Source organism: Drosophila mojavensis, unplaced genomic scaffold (assembly GCF_018153725.1).
Source record: "Drosophila mojavensis isolate 15081-1352.22 unplaced genomic scaffold, ASM1815372v1 contig_231, whole genome shotgun sequence".
Lineage (NCBI taxonomy): Eukaryota > Metazoa > Arthropoda > Insecta > Diptera > Drosophilidae > Drosophila > Drosophila mojavensis.
In genome coordinates, this window is record NW_025318772.1 from 710,690 (window position 1) to 732,954 (window position 22,265).

A 22,265-nucleotide genomic window follows, 5' to 3' on the forward strand; every position below is an offset into this window, starting at 1 on the left:
TATATTAATTGCTGATTTGGCTCAATTATAAACATATTTGGTATTATATATAATATTTTTATATTTTGTAATAATTTAAAACAGACCAATTAATCACATAAAAAAAAATTATTTTACAAGACCCTGTTTGCGGCTGTTTCAGGCAATGAAATTGGAAAAAAACATCTTTAAAGATCAAATTATATCAAAAGTCTCTAACCTACTACTGAGTCATTTTAGTTTATGCAATCAATAAAGTATCAGTTTTTGGCCCTGTTTTTCTAATTACGCCTACAAGGTATTTGAATTTTTTAAAAGAAAGAAAGCTAGCTCTATCCATATCCAGACAATTGTTTCTATGCATATCTCACTATAAGATCTATACGATCTATAATAAAGTTTATGCATTTGCTTTCCCTAGCCAAACTCATTGCCATTGCTGTGCGCACATTATGTTACCAATAATAATAGCTATTTCGCACGCAGTCCATCGAAACTCATTCTGAGCTGGCCGGCCATTACTGTTCGCAGTATCTATTAGCACTTGAACAAATTACCATATTAATTGCTACTAATTAAAAATGCATTAAAACACAGAACTCGGGCCGCAACAGGAGCGGAACTGGCATCAGAAATGGAAAGGCGGGGAGTCTGGCAATTTATTATGCTTTGTCATCTCTGTGTCGCCGGGACCAAATGTGCAAAATGATAATAATAAACATTTTCATAATGGCTTCGATATCAATGAGTTCATAACGCCGGCCGCAGTCCTCCTCGCACTGTGTACTTTCAATTAAAAGCCAACTTTCAGCCATAATTCAAAAACTAAAATATGCAAAACGGGTTTTGTGGTGAAAGTTTCAATCGCATCGATTCGCATACAACGAGGGGTTGTCAAATGTATCTGCATATAAGTTTGTGTATGCCACCAGCCACCCAGCCACCCCAATACCCCAACACCCTGCCACCCCCCAGCCACACAACCTGGTGCACCTGTAACATCTGCGCATCCACCGCAGTGCGCTATTGCGATGCCATAAATTCCGGCTGTGTGGCACATTAATTAATTTGCTTTGAGGCATTTCAAAAGGATTATTTACCGCTCATTTCACATGAGATGTGTATATGTATGTGTGTGAGTGGGTGGATGGTTGTGTGCTAGTCAATAGGCTTAACTTTACCGTGTGCTTAGAGAGGTATTTAAATATCAAAGACTCTGTTACAATATTTCGCTTATATCTGGCCATAGATATATATGTAAGATATTAATAAAGAGAATTTTAAACATATTGATTTCCTTTGTATACAATATAACTTAGTTAATATTAGATTCGAATGCTTTTAGACTTATTAAAAGTAGACTTTCATATTCAAGTATCTTTGCATATCAATCCCTCAAGGTTTCACACACTTTCTATCTCAACTTTCGCCTTCTTCACTATTGAATACTCTCCCCTTATTCCGGCCCACATTCAATGTCCCCCTTTCGCAACCGGAGCAGTACTTAGTCTCAGCTGCGCGTCGGGAAACTTTGTGACATTTTCAAATCTAATGAACAAAAATTAATTTGCAATAATAACTCAGCCAACACGAAACGATGCCACAATCTGCTTACCACCTCCTGTCGACCTACAGCTCCTGTTACACAGCCGCCGAAAGAGTTGCGCCAAAAGCCTTGCTGAGGTGGGGGCGTTGCGGTTTCAAAGTGTTTCCCGTTTGCAATTTGCATAAAATTCGTTAAAATGTCTAACGGCATTAATGAACAGGGCCTGAGGGGGTGTGGCACTTCACCTGTTGCCCGGCAAAAGTGTCATCGGCTGTGCCCAGTGGAGCTCAAGTGTAAATGGATCGCCTTGTGGTATCCGGTAATTGAGTGTAATTAAATCCAGCCCGAAAAAACCAACAAATGACAAACACTTTGAGCTTACGGCGGAGCCAGTGGGTGGTGTTGTGGTTGCCCAGGGCTCAAACCACAAACCGTAAGCCGCAAACCAAAAACCGCAACCCTTTGCCTTTTGCCTTTTGTCTTTGTCGCAGTTTGTTTCTATAATTATGTAGCGTGAATAATTTTTGCTCCTTGTCTCGTCTGTTTATGAGACATTGATATTACTTTTCTACTACTAATTAGTGGAAATTCTGTTGTAATTGAATACAGCTGGAAAGTAAATTGGACTTGGAAGAGAGCTGTGCTTCAATTAGAGATTTTGGGATTGCTTTAAAATTTGCATTACAATATGTTTCAAAATATTTAAATATGTATACGATTTATTTTTAAGCATTTTTAAATGTATTTAATTAGATTATACATATTATAATAATTTTAATACAATTATAATATTAAAATTGCTTGCAATATTATAATGATTTTAATATAATTATAATATTTAAACGACTTGTAATATAATAATTGATCAGCTTAAAAGCCTTAACCTACTTTAAAAAAATATATAGAGAAAGAGAAAATATTGTATTTTTTGCCAGGTTATTCCCTAAGCTTTAAAATATGATTAATTAAAAAAAAAAAAAAAAAAAAAAAAAAAAAAAAAATTTTTTTTAAAATACATATATAAAAATTACATACCAACTTTTTTATGATGTTTGGTAAACATTTATTCATTTATTCTATTTATATTAGAGAGTTCTGTTAGCAAGTCTAAGAAAATTCTGTGTCAAAAATATTTTTTTTATTTTAAATAAATTTATAAAAATGTTATTTTAATTGATTTATTTCTCTCATTATTTTCTGCGTGCTCCGTTAGAAAGACTAAGAAAATTCTTTGTACATATATAATATATATATATAGACAAACCATTTCTCCGAGGAGAAAACCACTTTCTTTTCTCCAATCGTAAGCCGCAAAAAAATCAAAAAACCTTTTTTTTACTGTGCTAGCCAAGTTGATTTTTATACCCTGAACCCATTTTCAATGGGAAATCAGGGTATAATGGTTTTGTTGAAATGTATGTAACAGGGAGAAGGAGGCGTGGCAGACCCCACAAAGTATATATATTCTTGATCAGGGTGACGAGCTGAGTTGATTTGGCCCTGTCCGTCTGTCTGTCCGTCTGTCCGTCTGTCCGTCTGTCCGTATGTATGAACGCGTCGATTTCAGAAGATATAAGAGATAGAGACTTCAAATTTTTTTTAAAATGTTCGTTATTACAGCGCGCATATCAAGTTTATCATTAAAAATCGATAACTCATCCCGATCTTTTTTTATCGATAAAAAACCTTATCGAAACCCAGTTATAAAATTATATCTTCTACACCTTTATTGCTAGAGTCTCCAAATTTTTAATGTATGCTTATATGCAATTTATACAATTTCGGTTTTTGTTAAAATTTACCCCCCACCTCTAAATTCACCCCCTCACCCTCACTTTTGTAAAAAGCGTATTTCAAATACTAGAGACTTGTGCTTTGGCAATTACATGCATATTCATGTTATAATCATAATCTAAAAGTTTCATGAAGATCGTACGTCCATAAAAAAAGTTATTAAACAATTAAGTTCTCATAGTAAGCGCACACTGCAGCCCATGCGTGTTTATGCGTGGTTGCTTGTATGTGTATGTGTGTGTGTGTATGTGTGTGTGTGTATGCGTTTGTGTCTGTATGCGTGTGTGTGTGTGTATGTGTGTCTGTATGCGTGTGTGTGTATGTATACCTGTGTGTGCGTACGTGCGTGTGTGTGTGTGTGTGTGTGCGTGTTTCTTGTGTAAGCTGAAAGTCGCGAAAAAGTATTGAAATATCTATTGCTCCAAGGGTTCAGGGGATCTCGTAGTCGAGCAGTCTCGACTAGAGCTTTCTTACTTGTTTTTTTTTTTATTTATGTAAAAGGCGTAGTTCTAACACTTTTGTTTGCATTGTGTGTGTGTTTTTTGCCAAATTGTCGCCAGCTTTCGGTTGGCAGCTTGTTTTGCCAGCCGCAATTTGCGGTGCCAGCAATTGGCAGCAACAGTAAGAGAGGAGCGAGGGAATGCAGGGGATCTTCCAGCTGGCCCCTGCGCTGTGGCACGCTGTTTGTTGATTGTTGGCTGATTGAAGCCACCAAGAAAATTGCAGTTGTTGGTTTAGCTGCAGTCTGCGTGGGTTCTGTGTGCGACTGATTGCCTTACAATTAATGTTTTCGACTGGCGCACACCACACGAATGGGACAAACAACATTTACATTTAATTTGAGTTAACTTTTCACTGCGGGAACCTAGGAGGTGCTAATGAAACTACAATTCTGCGTGGGCGCCACAGAAAACTTATTCATGTTGCTCTGCTTACCTCAAATTAGATACTAAGTTACTCAATTAACGAATTGCCCAATCAATAAGAAATACTCACGAAGGTGGTCTATTCAAATTGTGTTTATCTAGTGCATTTGTTTAAATATATATAATCAATATGGCATAATATATAGCAATAATATAAACAAAATTTTGCTGAAAAATATTTTTTCCTGATAAAAAAAAAAAAAAAATAAATAAATAAATAAAAATTCTCTTATTTTATTTTATTTATTTATTTATTTATTTATTTATTTTTTTTTTTTTTTTTGGTATATGTATATTTTTATATATTTGAGATTGAGAATATGAGATTGTCAATATTTATTTAGTAAATATTTAATTGAATTTATGACATTTTCGAGTTTAATTTAATCTATTTTATTTATTATTCATATATTTTATTTTATTTTATTTTAAATACAAATTGAAGAATTTTTATTTAGTAAATTTAAATTGAATTTATGATATTTCAAAATTTATTTATTTTCATTGATTTATTTATTTATTATTTTTTTTTTTTTTATATATATATATATATATTTTTTTTAGTTTTAAATAAATATAGATTTTTCGCCATTTTTTTAAATATTTAAAACCGATATGTAAATTACAGCAAATTAAAAAGATAAATAATTGTTATGTTACACACATATTTAAATATTTATATATTTTCTTCTATTTTTAAATGCAATAGGGCACCCATGAAGCATACAAAAATAATAAAAATAAACAGATTACGTTATCTTCAGTTGAACGTCGACCATTTGTGGCCGCACGGACGACCTGACCGAATGTTGTAATTAACCTTAGAGTTGGCGCGGGGCAAAACAAGTTGCGACTAATCCTGAATTATTATTTGCCATAGTCGAGCAAACGACAAGCAAATGGTTTATTTTCAATTTATGGCACGAAAGGGTTACCCAGGAGGCCAAGAGGACCAGTGAACCAGGGGACCGGGGGGTTAACCCTCCTTTGGCAATGTTTCCAAATCATTTGCATATGAATTTTGCTGGCATCTTTCTGCCATTCCATTCCATTCCACACTTGCCTAGTTGAGCATTCAAATTACTGTTATTATTATTTTCACTCATATGCCACTCGTCCGGGCGGGTTTGGGTTTAGGTTAGGCATAGTGGGCTGGGGTCGGACGGGCAACCATTAAAATCCGGCACGACCTTTGAGCTGCGGCGATGCGCTTGGCGCACTTCCTCGTTGGCTTTTAATTCTATTAGACAAGGCCACCAGGCTCAGCGCTTATCGCTGCCGGCACACATGTCGCCCGCCTCAGTCTAACCTCGCCACGGCTGGGTGGCGCCCTCTGGCGGTCGGGCAACAGTTTCGAGGCGCGTAAAAGGTTAAAATTATAATTTGCGGCTTCGTCGTCGCACTTTATTACGCAACTTTTTGGCATTTGCAGTCAACAGGCGTCGACACGCTTAATTTCTTGGCCGCCTTTTCATAACATTTGTTCAACACAATGTATTATCCACATGGAGCGAGCAGGCGGAGCACATGGAGGCGTGGGCGCTTGCTTTGTTTACCCGCCACGTTCTCGACCAAAGACAAAAGGATGCCGTTTAATGGCTCTGCGCGGGTCGCTTATCAGCCACGGATATCCTTGACGCAGTTGCCACAAAACAAATAAAGGTTAGTTACAAGATTCTCGAGGTTTCGGATTTTCGGTTGTGGCTTTTCCAGTTTATTCTTGTTTGCCTTCCACTTTACACCTAAGCGGAAAGTGCACAAAGTTTCGCAGCTTTCGCTGGGATAGGCGAGCGATAAGCGCCGTTTGAATTATTTCGTTAGCTGCCAAAAATTGTTTATCCTATTCCGTTAGCGGTACACAGGTATTCCCTTACATACTTCATACACATGGTGGGGCGTACACATAAATGGCTTGACTGGCGAATAAACCAGCAAATGCAGCCATATTACATAGAAGTTGAATGGAATACTTAAAGAGAGGACCTGAATTAGAAAGTTAACATGCTGAGTGAAAGTTGTAAAAGGAAAGGCAAATTTTAATAAATATATACTACAGTAGAATCCGATTAAAGCGACGTCGCTTATAGCGTCTATAACCGTATAGACGATGAAAATTCTGGTGCCCAGACAATCTTATATGAGTAGACTTGTACGGCCATGGTGTCTTCCGGGTATAATGACGGTCCCTTGAGCGTCGCTATAACCGGATATGTAAGTATATCATATCAGGAATATAATTTAACATATTTTAATTGCCAGAAGAGTCATCTACTCTAAGTATATTCATTTTACATGTATTGTACTCTCGACTTATTTGCTTTCTTAAATTAAAACCATTTCTTATACCCACATCCAAAAAAGCTCAGCCCGAACAATCAACTCACATGCATATGTACAAAGTATTTAAATGATTTTCTACGCCCCTCCCGCCACCCGCCTTCACAGCTCCTCCCCTTGCTAAATGGGATGCAAACAAGCTCAAGCCTCGGCCATGAGCAATGCCAATGCCACAAACATAACAAATTGTCAAGGCATAAGATGGCATTTAATCTTCAGCAAATTGTGAGCCACTTGTACAGACAGCTTAGATAAATACAGTCAAGAGCAGCCACCATCGCACACCACCTGCACCACCGATTCGCCGGGCAATCTATCAAGCCGCACAGTGCGCAGCGTGTTATGTGGAAATTTGTGAAAATCTCTTTTGGGTTTGCATTTTATTCTCTTGTTCGTTCATCGTTCTCTATTTTGCTTTATTTTTTTTTCTTACTTGTAGTCATATGAAATTTGCATTTTAAGTCAATAAATTCACTTTGCATACGCACACACGTTGACTGGAAGCCAAAACATGCTCTATAAATCTGTTCGCGTCGAGCGGGGCGTGGCAAGGGGAGTTGTCTTAGCGGCTTAGCCTTCAGCCTGCGGCCAACTTAAGTCTGGCTACTGACTACAGCAACTACCTAATCCCCCCTCACTCTCTCCCTCTCCCTCTCTCTCTCTCTCTCTCCCTCATTCTGTGTACACCCCTGTATTACCAGATTACAGCAAGTGTGAGTGGGCAAATAGCTGAGAATAACTGAGAACTGAGAACTGTGAGCTGAGAATTGCGACTGCCGTTGCCTTTTGTCGCTTTGGCCGTGCTTAAGGCGATATTTGCGTTATTTACGATTATTTACAATTTAAAATTTACATGCGCCAGCCCGCCCCCTCCTCCTGCAGCGCGTCTGTCTGTTGCCGTGATGTTGTACATCCTTCGCCTCGTGTATCTTGATATGTTGATTTTTATTTATATCACAATTACTTGGCTCTAACTACAGACTCGCTGTGCCTAACTGTGGGTAAGCGTTAGCATTTGGCTAGTGTAGCTGGATGTTGACAGATAATTAAAAATAATACGAGGCTTGAGGTATTGTAACTGTGAGCAGGCATGAAAGAGTTTGAAATAGTGCTTATATATGTATGTATGTAGTATAGAAATGCCTATATTTTTATATTATTTTCTATAATTTAAATTATCTAATATTTAACAAATATAAAATTAAAAAATAAATTAAAAAAAATAATTATTTTTTTTAACTTAAATAAAATAATATATACATATATCAAATATATAAGATATAAAATATTTATTTTTAATTTTTTACGAATTTTTTTTTCTTATACACTAGTGCAAAATTGGTATTAGTGCCTATAATTTATATAATTATAGGATATATATTAAATCATATTAATTATATTCATTTAGCATTACAATTTCATAATATTCATATGTTCACTTTTAGGTTTGAGCTGAGTTTGATTCAAAAATGATTGCCAACCAGTTTGGAGCAATTTTCACATCTCTTGCGCTCAGCAAATTTATGCGGTGGTGCGATATTTAGCCGGCGGCATTTGGATAATCGAAGCCGTAGTGCGCTGCAGCGCACAAACTTCTGTGCAACTGCAACCGCTGAAGAGGAAACCCAGGCTCAGCCACAGCAACCGCCCGGCTCGCCCCGCACCGCCAGCAACCAGCTGTGGCAGTCAGCATCACAGTTTGGCATCTTTTTGAGGCAACTAATTGAATTATTAGCGGCTGCAGCCAGTGGTTGAGGCAGTTGTAGTTGTGGTTGTGGCGGCTCTGTGACTGGGTCTGTGGCCGGTCCGTCTGCCCGTTGTGTGCACATTGAAATTATTGTTGGTGGTTGACAAGGATCAGCGCCGACGCCTTATTTGTGTTCATGCTCATTGCACAGCCACAACCGCAGCCACAACCACAGCCACAACTACAGCCGAGCCCTCTCCACGCAAACCAACTGCTGCTGCTGCTGCCTTTGCTGCCCTTGGGCAATGGGTGGACCAAGCTCTAACAAGCGGGTGTTGGCCACGTTGCAGCCCAGTTGGCAAGGGAACTTGGGCTGCTGTTGCCGCCGGCTGCCGACATGTGCACACGTATTGTTCTTGTAAATCATTGATTAATTCTTACTCTTTTTGCATATGATTAGTGAAAGTTGCCAGCAGAGATTCTCATTCAGTTTCAGATTCAGATTCATATTCAGATTCCAATAGAATTTGCCCCAACCATGCATGCAATTAAATTATGTCCACAGCCCTTGGAAAAACCAATGTGAGGGAAAAGCAACTGTTGACGTGCTAAATACTAAATACTCTACCGTTGTAAATATATGAGTATGTATGTGGGTTTGATGAGATGATCATTGCATGATTTAGTATTTATTTATATATCTTTAAAATTAAGTTAAGTTTATACTTAGTATATGGTTCATACAATAAAGTACTGTTCCTTCCATAGTGAGTATTATTATTATTAGTATTTTAAGTATACTCAGAAACTCAGAATTTTATATTGTTGAAATGGGGAAATAAATATGAGTACATTAAATCCACATTACAGAAGAATAGAGCTTGTATAATATTAAATACCATTCTAACTAATAATTTCACACAGAAACTCATTTCTTACTTATCATTTAAAACTAAACTCATTATAATATGTATTCAGTGAGCATTATAATTATTCAGCATATCCTTTAATCTAACAGAGTTCACAGATGGAGAAAGATCATCTCGGGACTGATCAACTCGTGGCATGCTTAACTCGCAAATGTAAATACCCTTAGTTAGAGTATACAGTGCGTCATGATATAACACATGGTCGTACAACCCTTTGTTATCAAGAATCCAATTCCACGCTGGGATATGAGATGCACACGCTTCCCTGACACTCTGACACTGTAACACTCTGGTCTGGCATCAGGCAAATGTCACGCATGTCACGAGGCCCAAACAATGACCAGATATAATCAGAATGTCTTGCAGGACTACATATCCTGACACTTTAGCAGTTTCTTTAGAAGAAATGTGGAAAATGTGAAAGCTGGCAGGAGTGAAAACTTGCATATCTGTTGTCCAAGTTTCTGCTGCATTGTGCAAACTTTTTGTGCACCAACTTTGAACTTGGGAGTTTTCATCGAGTAGTTGACACTAGTTGGACTAGTATGGGTGTATCATATATATATCTAAACTTCATATATAGAAAGTGAGAAAGGGGTGGAGAGGCAGCTCTCATAAGTGGAGCACACTAAGACCAGCAAATGGCCTGCACTTCCGCACAATTAGTTCGTTCCAATTGTGCCGCCTTCGGATGTCTCGAGGAATATTTAAGAGTGTAAGAAAAAAGGAAAACCATTTTCTGAGCTGGCAATTTACAAGGTGTTAGACTTAAGAGATGGAAGCGGCACGAGTTGGATGGCTGGGATGCTGGGGGGAGGAAGCGACAGGGTAGCTGTTCTCGGCAGACAAAAACAAATCACTTAGCCTTAATGGCTTATGAAGGCAGCGCATTTAACCAAAAACCTCAAGCAGTTAAGCGAAACGACAGTGGGCGTCTGCAAGACAGCACAAGCAGGAGAGGGAGGCGCTGCAGCAATAGAAGCTGTCAAATGGTTGTCTTTACACACACACACACACACACACACAGAAAAGTGGAACATTGCACGCTGCTGACGCTGCAGGCGCTGTGTATGAGAAAGAGAGAGAGAGAGAGTGCGAAATGAGATGTGAGAACTGAGACCTGGGACTGGCTCTCCAGCTCGCATAATGGGCGACCCAATTAGGCAAAGTGAGTGTTGGTGTGTAATGCATATGAACCATAAAACAATTGAACAATGTGCTGACAACAATTAACAAACAGCCGCAAAGACAATCGAAAGGATAAAGACCCGAGAGCCTGAAAGCAGTAGGAAGTCAAATATTTATATGAAGACTCGCGCAAGTACCTGAATAAGTATAAGTAATGCGAAGGTAAGCAAAAGAACAATCGCACTGGAATATTTTCCCAATTATATATTCAGCAAGTCGTTGACTCGGTCTCCGTTGGCATTACAGGTCTCATTCCCATTTGATTAGCTAAAAGCTATAGATTCTTCTGCAACCATATGCCTGGCCGATAAATTTCTCACAGCTGTCTGTCATTTGTTTATTAGATTTGTCAATGCAACAGTTTTTTGTCAAGCACTTCCCCCCGGACGGGCCATCCAAATCATCGGAATTGCAAATAGATTGAGCCCAAAAAACTTTTGTCCGGCACAAATGCCGGGTGTCACATGCAGGCGATGCGTATAAATTAGAGAATGCCACCGAGTGGCCATTGTGTGTGGCATCTTAAATGTCAAAAGTGACACCCCTCGCCCTCGCCCTTGCACCCTGCACCCTGCACCCTCGCCTTTACCAAGTGCACCTGAAGCGCTTCAACTTTGACTCAAACCGCCGGCGAAACAATAAATTTCCCTTTGGAAGCCATTGACTAAGGACAAAGAGGAGGCGCAGCTTCCAACCTGACCAAAGCCCTTACATATCACACACACACCCACACATGCTTCGCATTTGGGGGCTGGGCAAGAAAAATGATGACCACAATGCCCTGGCAACTGGACGCACGGCTGAACATAAGGGCATAAAAAGAGGAGAACCGTTAAGGAACAACTTCTGGGCTAATAAAACACAAAAAAAAAAAAAAAAAACCAAAAAGCAAAAGGCAAAAACTAAGGGAAAAACCTGCGGAAAAACCTGTTCCAAATGCATTTGGCCATTATGTCCTAGTTGGAGGGTGTTTAAGCGGAAAAGGTAAGTGAAGCTGGCGGCTCTGCCTGGGTGGGGGCTGGGCTTTTAGTCAATATCTCAGGGTACGCTGCAATTTTTCTTCATTTTTTTGGCTTTTGTCACCCAGCATGAAACTCAGGCGGAAGTTAAGCTGTTGTTTATGTGTCATCGTAAATCATGTTCAATGTACACGAAACAATTCCACGTAAGTGGATAATGGCAACGCTCACTGGCTAGTCGAAGTTAGTTTTATGCTGTCGATGATGGAAGCTGCGTGAAAATTTAGTTCCTTAAAAGCCGAACAAACAGTGTTGCACGAAACAAACAATTTTCTTAAGTAGAAACGGACCGGAGGATGATGCTGTGGATATGAACTCCAAAAGATCAAGAAGAAGCTCAACGGAGCTTTAGGATAACGGATCAGGAAATGCCTATAAAAAGCAGATGGAACCCAAAGGAACACTGCATCCGGGGATGAGAAATCGCTTTACTACTTTATGCCCCGATAAATATGATCAAAGTAAATTGAGAGCAAACTAAATGGGTTGCGTGTCAATATAAGAGCCATAACGAAATAATATTTACCACATTTCTATGAATTTGCTATGAATTGCATTATATGATCGATTTGTTCTGCATAAAATATCTAAGACTTCATTCATTTAACAACCTCACTTTGCTATCAACCATGAAGAGGCACAGTTTTTTTATTCTACTTTTCATCTTGCCTATATTCATTAGGACTCGATCGGAGGTGCCTAACAGCAAAGGTATACAAAACAGTCAAAGCTAAAGCATTGTACAATCCGATTTTTCTTTAGCTATTTTAGATCAACTGATCTCAAGTGATGCACCCAAAGTCTTATCAGAAACTAATTTGAAAAAATCAGCACCCAAAGTCTTATCAGAAACTGATTTGAAAAGATCAGTACCTCTACCGGAAAATACGACTCAAAATGTCAGCACCAGCAGTCCCCATAGTTCAACATCCACTTCGAGTCCCCTTAACACAACGGTGACAGTCTCAGCGAGATCCCCGAATGCAACAATAGCATATCCATTCGTAGCATCACTGCAAATCAAAAAGGGAAAGTTTATGCATCTCTGTGGCGCTACAATATTGGATGCCAACTTCGTATTGACGGCGGCTCATTGCTTTCTAAAATACCCCAAGCTGAAGCCCAAAAATTATCTTGTGGCCGCTGGCAGCAATCGACTGTTCAATGCGAAAACAAAACGTTTTCGTGTTAGCAGTTTAAGAAAACATCCGAATTTCAAGCCCCTGAAGGGCCATGATATTGCATTGCTGAAGCTAGCAACACCCATACCGATCGACAATATTCGATTCGCAGCTTTAGACTTTCGGGATACCACTAGAAAGCCCAGCAATGTGAATACTCTGCTCGTCGGCTGGGGTCGCACCAAGCCAGGCATACCAAAGAACCTAGAAACTGTCTCGTTCCGCACCATAAAAGATGATATGTGCTTTGTAGATCATAGATTTAAATTTTTGACTCATTCGGAAATTTGTGCGATCCACACAACGGGAGTTCGTGGAGCTTGTGATGTGCGTATTTATATGGGAAGTCGAAATTTCAAATATATAACGAGTATGATACCTTCCAGGGCGACTCAGGTGCACCTCTAGTAGACGTGAATAAGCATAAGCTCGTTGGCCTCCTCTCGTATTCCCGCAAGCCCTGCGAGGTGCACAAAGTATACGCCTTTACGCGAATCAGCCCCCACGTGAGCTGGATCAAGGAGCAAATGAGGATTATGCAATAGCAAGTCAAATAAGAAACGCACTAAATAAGTTTCTCACTGTCTATTCTGCTTAATATATGCAGTCAAATTCCCACTTGACGCTTGCTTCATTCCTATCCCCAAATGCAAATAAAGGAAGTCACTTAAAAAATTATGCCGCCCACTTTGGCAAGTGCCATGGGATATGCAGAGATGAAAATGTGTTAATGTGCCGGGCCGCAACGCTTTTAGAATTCATGTCACTTTTATAAGGTAACAGATTCACGCGCGATTGTCACTTACGCTGATTTCCGCAACAGGCCCCCAGAGAGGACCCCCGTCGCCCCCAAAAGTCCGTGAGGATGAAGGCGTGCCCCAACCAGGCGTAGGCAATACAAATGACAGTTACGTGTGCGGGTACTCCATTTCTTTTAACTGCTTTTTTTATTGCATGCCCTGTACTGTAAGCAGTTAGGCAGGGTATATCGGTTGTTAAGGTATAAAAATAGAAAAATTGGAAATGATTTAATTTGAATTTACTTGGTAATTCTCAGTAATATTAAGGCTGGTTACAAGTGCTTCTCAGCAGAGCTCAACATATTTGAAGAAAAAGTAAACTTTCCCCTTTTATTTTTCAAAATATTTACCTTTGCTGACACAGCTGCACTCTGGGCATTGTTGACTTTGTTTCTGAACAGAGTTCAAGGCATAAGTCATTGATATAAATATATAAAGTCATATATATTGGAGATAGTTAACTGTCGACGCAGTTCAATTTAAGCAATTGTGAAATGAGGACGCGTCTTCTCTGGGCCTTCATGACCATTGTCCTTGCCTGGAGCAGCTGCTCTGCTGGCGCCTACAGACTGCTGGACTCCCTGGACGAACCTCAGCAAAGCTGTCCAGCGGGCCGAGTAAATGCACAGCATAAGGCATATTACAAAGTGGATAAATTGAACGAGGCGCCTGATAAAGAAACTTGCGGCATATCCGAGCCGCGCCACAAACCCCTGCGACTGCTGCTGCGCATATTCAGCATTAGGAGACCCATCAGATGGGAGCCACTAAATGTAACACCCGGACATCATGTGGAGCGCAGAGCTGGGCTCTTCAGAGAGACTCGACATATAGAGAAGCCCAGACGAAAATTGATTCTGATTTTGAACGAAAGGCCCCATGATATGCAGCCAGGCAACGCTCGTTTCATGTAACATATTTCTCATATTTATTATCCATCAAGTTTTTGATTAGTTTTAAGTGCTCATAATTAAAGAAAGTTGCTAAAACACATGCGACTAGGTTTGGCCATAAATTAAAAGCATTTTGCTGCCGCAAAGGATTAAGCCATCAAAGAAAGGGACTTTCAGCTAAAATATCTTTAAGAGAGCTTTGCCAATAAATAATAAGACTCACATATGCGCAGCTTTGGGCTGTGACATAAAAAGCTTCTATGCCACTTGATTGCGGTTGCACAACCACCCAAACACCCACCCACACTGCCAGTCAGCCAGTGTGCACAAAGCCACTCGCATAAAAAATGATGTTATATGCATGACCCTAAATTAATCTAGCGAAACCTTTTCCCTTTGTAACGAAAGCCCCAACTCTGCTCTGCCCCAGACACATCAAAGCCACTGAAGTATGACAGAAACGAAGCTATTTGAATATCCACGTAAATGTCATATGCGAACAAATTAAATTTGGCTTATGACCAGCTCAGGAACAGAGTCGAACAGACTGAGAAAGATAAAGAGAGAGAGAGAGAGAGAGAGAGAGAGAGAGAGAGGGAGAGACAGAAGTCAGCTAAAAAATGGGGAAATTTGCTGCAGCTTTTTATGTCGAGATCGTAAAGAAGTGGTCCTTGGCCATTTGGATATATCATAATTTTAAATATTTCTTTTTTTTTTTTTTTTTTTTTTTGTGTGCTATAAAATGGTTCATTACGGGTCTCAAGTACCTAAATAAAATACAGATTAGGTAAATATTATATCTGATCTATGAAAAGTACTACATCAGAGAATTTCCTTCTACGTATTCATACCACGATTTCATATAAGGTAACTTTTATCCTTAGAGAACTTTTATCTCCTTTTATACATTTTATATTTTTATTTTATTTTATATTTTCCATTTTCATAAGACTTTCAAGCAGCTAAAAAAGAAGTGCTGAAAACTAGCTGCGCAATATGTCGCTTGCAGCGAATCAAAATTATGCAAAACAAAAGTAAGAAATAGAATTTCATTTGAAATTCAAAATTCTTGACGCAACAAGACGTTGGCAGACTGTCGCAATGGGCGACTCATTCGCATGCAGTTGGCGTACCGCAAAGTGGATATTGATATTTTGTTCTTAAATTTTGTTATTTATGTGGACACGCTTCAGCACCCAGCCCCAGCCTCAATCCCCGCCCCAGCCCCTGCTCAAATACATACATATATTTATATATTGTATTCCATATAAGCAAAACAGAAGTTTACAATTTGCACAGTCGAGCGACATTTTTGCCAAGTTGTGCAAATTTAACGCGACATTGTGCGAATGCCTGGCCTACCACCCGAGTGCCCTACCCGCCCGCCTGCCCTTGCCCTTGCTTTCTGCTTTTTCTCTTTTTAACGGGGGCGTGGGCGTGGCTGTGTCCGCCCTGGGTCCCTGGGTCTTGTCATGCCCATTGACATGCACGTCGTGTGCCAGAGCAGAGGCCGCCGCTTAACTTTGACAGACCAAGCCAAATAACCCGCCCTCGCGGCCCACTCCGCAGCTTTTCCGAAATTTGGCCATAAATTTCGCAACGTTTTCGACACATTCGAGAAGTTTTTTCTAGCAACCACTTGAATTTTTCAATTGTCACAAATTTATTCTAATACAGCGTGAAATTTATGAGTGACAAATTGAATTTGAAAATTGAGTAATATTTTTACTTTAACGTGGGCCAAGAAAACTTGAGAAAAGGAAAAATATGAAATAAATTTATTTTTTAAATGCAACTAACTTTATTATACATTTAATATAATTTATTATAAAAATATATTATTATTTTTTGTATATTAATTTATTTATATTATTATTTTTTTACATAAATTATATTATTTATATTATATATACAATTTTTTATAATCTTCAGTACTACTTTATAAATATTTCTCTGCTTATAGCAAAAATATATTAAAGACTCGTTCTACTTTATTCATTCAACTGCACGAATGTGTTTGATTGATGATTCTTTTCTGACCAACGCCTGCCTGGGCAGCAACAAAAAGAAATCACATAGTTTGGCCCATGTCAGAGTGATTCGATATGGATTGGTTTGGCCGCAGGACATTTGTGGGCACTTGGCACAGTAGTAGTAGTAACATATCAGACTAGCTTAAGGATATGCGCGTGTTTTATATTGTTTCAAATGGACCACAACACTAAACACTCCATAAATAAAACCATTAGAGGCGCCATTATGTGTGGGAAAGCAAACGAAATAATATTCAAGTGAAGCAATTTTTTGTTTATCATTTTTATGTGCGCCCTGAGTATGTGGGCGTGCGCGGGAGTGTGTGTGTGCGTGTGTGTTTGACATACGCAATCATATAAATCTTAATGTTTATAAATCACGTCGTATTGTTATGCCCCAGGGTCACTTTTTTACGATAAAGCAAACTTAAGGGAAACTAAATGAAATTGTGGAATTCACTTGATCTTGAGATATCTAGAAATGGATCAAAAATCAAGTAGAGCTACTTTACAAGAATAGACACACTGAGAACTCTCATAGACTAGTCCATTAAATGGAATTGACAGCAGAGTGGCATATCGTTTAGATTTTGAGGACTTTTCAACAAATATGAACCAAAAGAAAAATATTTATTTTGCTTAAAGTTAGATTTTTAGATCGATTTCTCAAGAGATTGTTCTGTGGCATTTTTAATATGCAAATAATTTGATGGCCAAATGGCAGCCAACTGTGACCCAAGCCAACTGTGTCAATGCCCAACGCCCTCTGCAAAAGAAACATGCGAAATCTATTCAAGAGTCAAGTTGACAACAATGCGACGAGGCCTACCGTGGCACTTGCCATGCCAAGAAGCAGGAACAGGATGTGACCATGGCATCTGGTTCTGGATCTGGATCTCTCCCCGTCGCCTTGCCATTTGAATATGACACACAGATGACAGCTGCTCCAGCTACGGCTCGGTTTGGTTTCGTACTGTTCCCGGCTCTGGGGTTGCCGCTGATGATGCGTGCCCATTGTGCGCATTTGACGTTTGGTTTATTAATCAGTTTGGCCTGCGGCCAGGCCAGGGCAGGGCAGGGCAGGACAGAGCAGAGCAGGGCCAGGGCCAGGGCCAAGCTCAACCAAACGCCGTCGCAATTTTCTACAAATGAATAATTTTTGTGCAACACACACAAAAAAATAAAATAAAAGGCAAAGTCAAAAAGCAGCCACCGCAAAAGGACTGGCCACAAAGCTCAGTTTATATTTTTGTGGCGCAGCTCGCATTTTAATTTCACACAAAAGAAAAATAAAGTCAAACAAATGTCAGTCGCGTGTTAATCAACTGTAAATAAATGGCGCAAAGATTAGAGAGAAATGCAAAAAAAGGCCCGTTAACGATGCAGCACATGGAGTAGACTAGCAGATGTCCTGTAATGCAGGTTGAATTGAGACAGGCTCAAGCACGATTCATTTCCTTCGACAACCTTGAACCTTTTCAATAGACCATTCCATTTAATGGTTAATTTCTTCTTAGATATTTAATAGTCTATATAATTCATTTAATTTATAATATTAAATTTTGCCATTATATATGTTTAATACAATTTTTTATTATTATTTAAAAATTTTATTATAAATACTCTCGTCTTCTTCGCTATGAAAACCTTTTCCTTAACCCAAAGGTCTATCACTTACAGGGTATATAAATCACATATTATGAAAAAACAAAACCTGCGACAGTCCTGAAAAAAAACGTACGCAAAACAAATAAAAAATGGGGTGTGATGCAGGCTAAAAAAAATAAAATAAAAAACCCAAACAAATCTGAAAAAAGTCGGCTTCAAGAATACACTTAATGGTTTTTTAAATGTTTTTTAAATGCGCGTGAAAAATCTGTCACTCGAAAAGCAAACAAAGAAAAAAATAGAAACTCACCAAACTTCAAAAGCTTAAAGTTGCCGCAACATTTCCTGTTTCTCGGGGATATCCCATGCAAATTAGCTATAGAAAAAGTTCTTATCATGAATCCAAGGCGCGTTGTTATTGCTTGACACCCACTAAATCCGCAGCCCAGCCTGAAGTCGAGTGCCCAATACAGCAGAGGCGAAGCCATAGCCATGGCCACTCCCAGCAACGCCTACAATAAATAAATAAATGCTCAGACAGTGTCCTTTTCGAGGCGTTGCCCTGGGGGCAGGAGATGGGAGCGTGGGGGCTGCTTGCTGGTGTTGATGATACTATTATCTTATATCGCGGCCGGGTTGATGGCAAGGACTCGCTGGCTGTCAGTGGCCGCGGCCAAGCACTTCAATAGTCCTTTTACAATTCATAGATATACGCACTTAGATAGTCGGCTGGAAAAAATCGTTTTATTGGCTTTCGAGGTCCTTTTTGTCGCCTCAGCCGCCCACCAACAACAACAGCAACAAGGACACATAAACCGCAAATAAGTTTAACATTGTACAACATTTACATTCCGGCAAGTGGCAGAGGTTTCCCTTTCGTTATTGTATTTGCTGTGATTTGTGTGGCTTTGTGGCGGGCAGCGCTTGAATTTTAAAATGCCCAGCACAGTGGGACACATCGAGAAAATTTAAAGCAAATTTGTTGAATATATTTCTTGCGCTGCTGAGATGAGTTATAAAAGAAAAGGGCGCTACGCCCTTTTCGGATATAGTTTATATAGAATCATTAAGACGCAGCTCTAATATAACGTTATTATGAATAAAGTTAATATTATTTATATACAGTGAGTAACATTGATATTCGGCTTTTTTTATTTTCAACTTCAAACGCCTGTAAAACATATAAAATTAATTAAAATTAAAAAAAGGTAAATGCTAAATTGTAGATTAAAAATAACCTTCCCAATGAGGTATATATCAATATATTTGACATAATTAACAAAGATTAAACATAAACCGGGAAAAAAGTTGAAAAATAAAATCACCGAATATCAAAAACAAAATATATATGAGCTGTAATTTGACTAGCTTTAGGTTTTATAAAATTCTGCATTACAGTATGACAACTTCAGACACACATTTTCAATAAATACCCAGTATGCACTGATATTTTAGTTTTAGTTTTTTTTTTTTTTTTTTCTTTTCAAGTACTCAAAATGTTTTATTTGTCAGTAAAGTACAATTTATTGAAAGCGACAATTTATAAAATTTGTTTATTTCATAGAGAATTTCGCACTCTAAACGTCCAGTCTTGCTCCACTGTGCCACCTCTGAGCGGCTGTCAAGTAAAAGGGGTGCAAATGATGCAATTTGTAAAATTGCGTGTTCTTTCTTGAGCCCCTGGGCAAAGTATAGGCATGGCCATAAGACGACACAATGCTATCTAATCTTATTTGATATTATTTTTGCGTTAAACTTGCATTTCAGCGCGCTTTCAAGACGGACGGACATCGTGGGCGCCATTGTTCAGGCGAACGGAAATCTAACAAATTGCCTTTAATATAACGAGTCGTGTCTTTAAAGTTGAAAACAAGCGTTTTTAATGACATTTAACAGGAAATGCCAGCAAACGCATCAATCATTTGTCAGCCATAAAAATTCGCTACACATGAGCATTAAATTATAAAAAAAAAAAATTTGAAACGTCCTGAAAAAGCGAGAGAGAGAGAAAAAGAAAAAAACCTAATGGTTCTTTCTAAAAATGACCTTGTAAGTTATGAGGCACGGCGGGGCGCCCTTTTAGCCAAAAAGCCACGAGTCGAGGTTCAACAACGGTCACTCCGGAGAGTTTGGCACAAGCCAGAGCCAGCATCCACTTGTAGCTGAGTGGTTGAGGGCGGTGGGTGGCGTGGGCTCAATTGGTTCGCCAACCGCCTACGCCTGCTGTGTGCGACAGAGAGAGAAAGAGGGAGAGGGAGAGGAAGAGGGAGTCAAGTGCGTGCGCGCTCATATGTGAACATTTATTGGAAAACATTATTATTTATGACTTTTTGAATGACATCGCTTGAACTTTTTCAAGCAATAAAGTCCAGGCACAATAACAACGGATATTGCGGCGGGACTTCAATTTTTTATATCCGTTATTTAAAATTGCATTTTCTATAGAGAATTGCGAGTTTCTATTTTAATTTTGATTTATGAAGATATTCATTAGAAATTAGGCATGTACGATGATGTATATAAAGAAGAGACCGATACATTACTTGTTTATCATTTTTCATTTCAGTACATCTAATATATTCCGTATAATTTGTTTGATTTTCCTTCTCTCAACATAAGTAAACCAAATCCAAAAGAAAAACAAATGTGTGTCTTAGGCCTAAAACTCAATCTAAAATGAAAATCTTTATATACGCGCACTAAACAAACTCACAGCCTTGCAGCCTCGATATCAACACGCTAAAGGGTTATATCCCAGCCTCCGCGGCAGTCAAGAGTTCCATCGCCATGTGAGGGACGTAACATATATGCGCACGCTTTAAGATCTTATCAAATAACCATGAAAACAAAAATGATTATTTTAAGTAATTGCCAGCTATTGTTAACGAAAAAGGGAACCTTGTCTTAAGGCGGGCATTGCTGGCCTTCATTTAAACTAAAACTGTGACTTTTCCTTTTATTTACTGTAAGTGGGAAGCTCGTTTCTTATTTACTGCTGCCATATAGACGAGCAGAAAAAAGAGGGAAGCTATTGTGTATGTATGAGTGAGATATGTACATGCTCCAGGCGCATGACCCATTCCTGAACCCACACAAAACACAGCCAGCTTTGGATACGAAGGATACACGAACTCTCGCACTCCGACTAAACTAATGCCATCCTCGTCTAACCTCGTATCGCTCTGTGGGTGAGTCAAAGTGTAGATAGCTGCCTGCCATAGGACGACAACGAAGTGAACGATGTCGACTCCCCATACATATAGAATGTCCTAAGGTGGAGCAGAAGCCATGACTGCGGCCATGACAGCGATAATGTATACAAGCCAAGCGGAAGACGGGTATAGCTATACAGCGGGAAGTGGGATGGAGAGAGAGGGAGGGAGGGAGCGACATTTGTAGGGTTGCCGTTGCTACGGTCCCACCCACCCGGACCAGACCCAACCAAATGCTTGCTGTCTGTTGTTGTCTGCAGCTTGCTCTCTCTCACACTCGCGCACTCACTCACTCACTTTCTTTTCTTATTGCCTGCTTCTGCTTTGTGGGTATTAAGTTTTGAGCTTAATACTAAAGATAAACGTCTCTTACTAACAGCACTTATCGAGTTACTACTTGGGGGACTTAGCTTTGTTAACTGAATTTTCTTAGTAAGTCATAATTATAAAAAAAGAATGAAAAATCAGATCAAAGTAAATGTTAAGTATAAAAGGGTTTTCGATTTACTTTTACTTTTAACTTTTGCAATAAAAATTCTCTTTTTATTGGAAATATATAATTAGTAATTTTTATACCCTGAACCCATTTTCAATGGGAAATCAGGGTATAATGGTTTTGTTGAAATGTATGTAACAGGCAGAAGGAGGCGTGGCAGACCCCACAAAGTATATATATTCTTGATCAGGGCGACGAGCTGAGTTGATTTGGCCCTGTCCGTCTGTCTGTCCGTCTGTCCTCGTCCGTCCGTCCGTCCGTCTGTCCGTCTGTCCGTCTGTCCGTATGTATGAACGCGTCGATTTCAGAAGATATAAGAGCTAGAGACTTCAAATTTTTTTTAAAATGTCCGTAATTACAGCGCGCATATCAAGTTTATCATTAAAAATCGATAACTCATCCCGATCTTTTTTATCGATAAAAAACCTTATCGAAAGCTAGTTATTTAATTATATCTCCTACACCTTTATTGCTAGAGTCTCCAAATTTTTAATGTATGCTTATATGCAATTTATACAATTTCGGTTTTTGTTAAAATGTACCCCCACCTCTAAATTCACCCCCTCACCCTCACTTTTGTAAAAAGCGTATTTCAAATACTAGAGACTTGTGCTTTGGCAATTACATGCATATTCAT

At 38.9% G+C, this 22,265-nt stretch overlaps 1 protein-coding gene and 1 long non-coding RNA gene across 2 annotated transcripts; both read left to right on the forward strand.

Moving 5' to 3' along the window:
* The first annotated feature begins 12,009 nt into the window (after positions 1-12,009).
* Positions 12,010-14,379, forward strand: LOC6574503 (venom peptide isomerase heavy chain). Its single transcript, XM_002000510.4, has 3 exons — positions 12,010-12,116; positions 12,168-12,913; positions 12,973-14,379. Exons 1-3 carry the CDS (start codon positions 12,035-12,037, stop codon positions 13,129-13,131), a joined length of 987 nt encoding a protein of 328 aa, XP_002000546.3. The 5' UTR covers positions 12,010-12,034; the 3' UTR covers positions 13,132-14,379.
* Positions 14,380-20,745: 6,366 nt separating this feature from the next.
* LOC122757002 lies at positions 20,746-21,513 on the forward strand. The gene is made up of 2 exons (XR_006356885.1): positions 20,746-21,108; positions 21,184-21,513. It is a non-coding gene; the product is annotated as an uncharacterized LOC122757002 (long non-coding RNA).
* The last annotated feature ends 752 nt before the right edge of the window (positions 21,514-22,265 follow it).

Excerpts from the sequence above, each read along its gene's own strand:
- LOC6574503 (XM_002000510.4), top strand. The coding sequence starts at position 12,035 with ATGAAGAGGCACAGTTTTTTTATTCTACTTTTCATCTTGCCTATATTC. Across the intron at positions 12,117-12,167 it reads GGAGGTGCCTAACAGCAAAG|CTATTTTAGATCAACTGATC; the intron begins GTATACAAAACA and ends ATTTTTCTTTAG. Across the intron at positions 12,914-12,972 it reads GAGTTCGTGGAGCTTGTGAT|GGCGACTCAGGTGCACCTCT; the intron begins GTGCGTATTTAT and ends GATACCTTCCAG.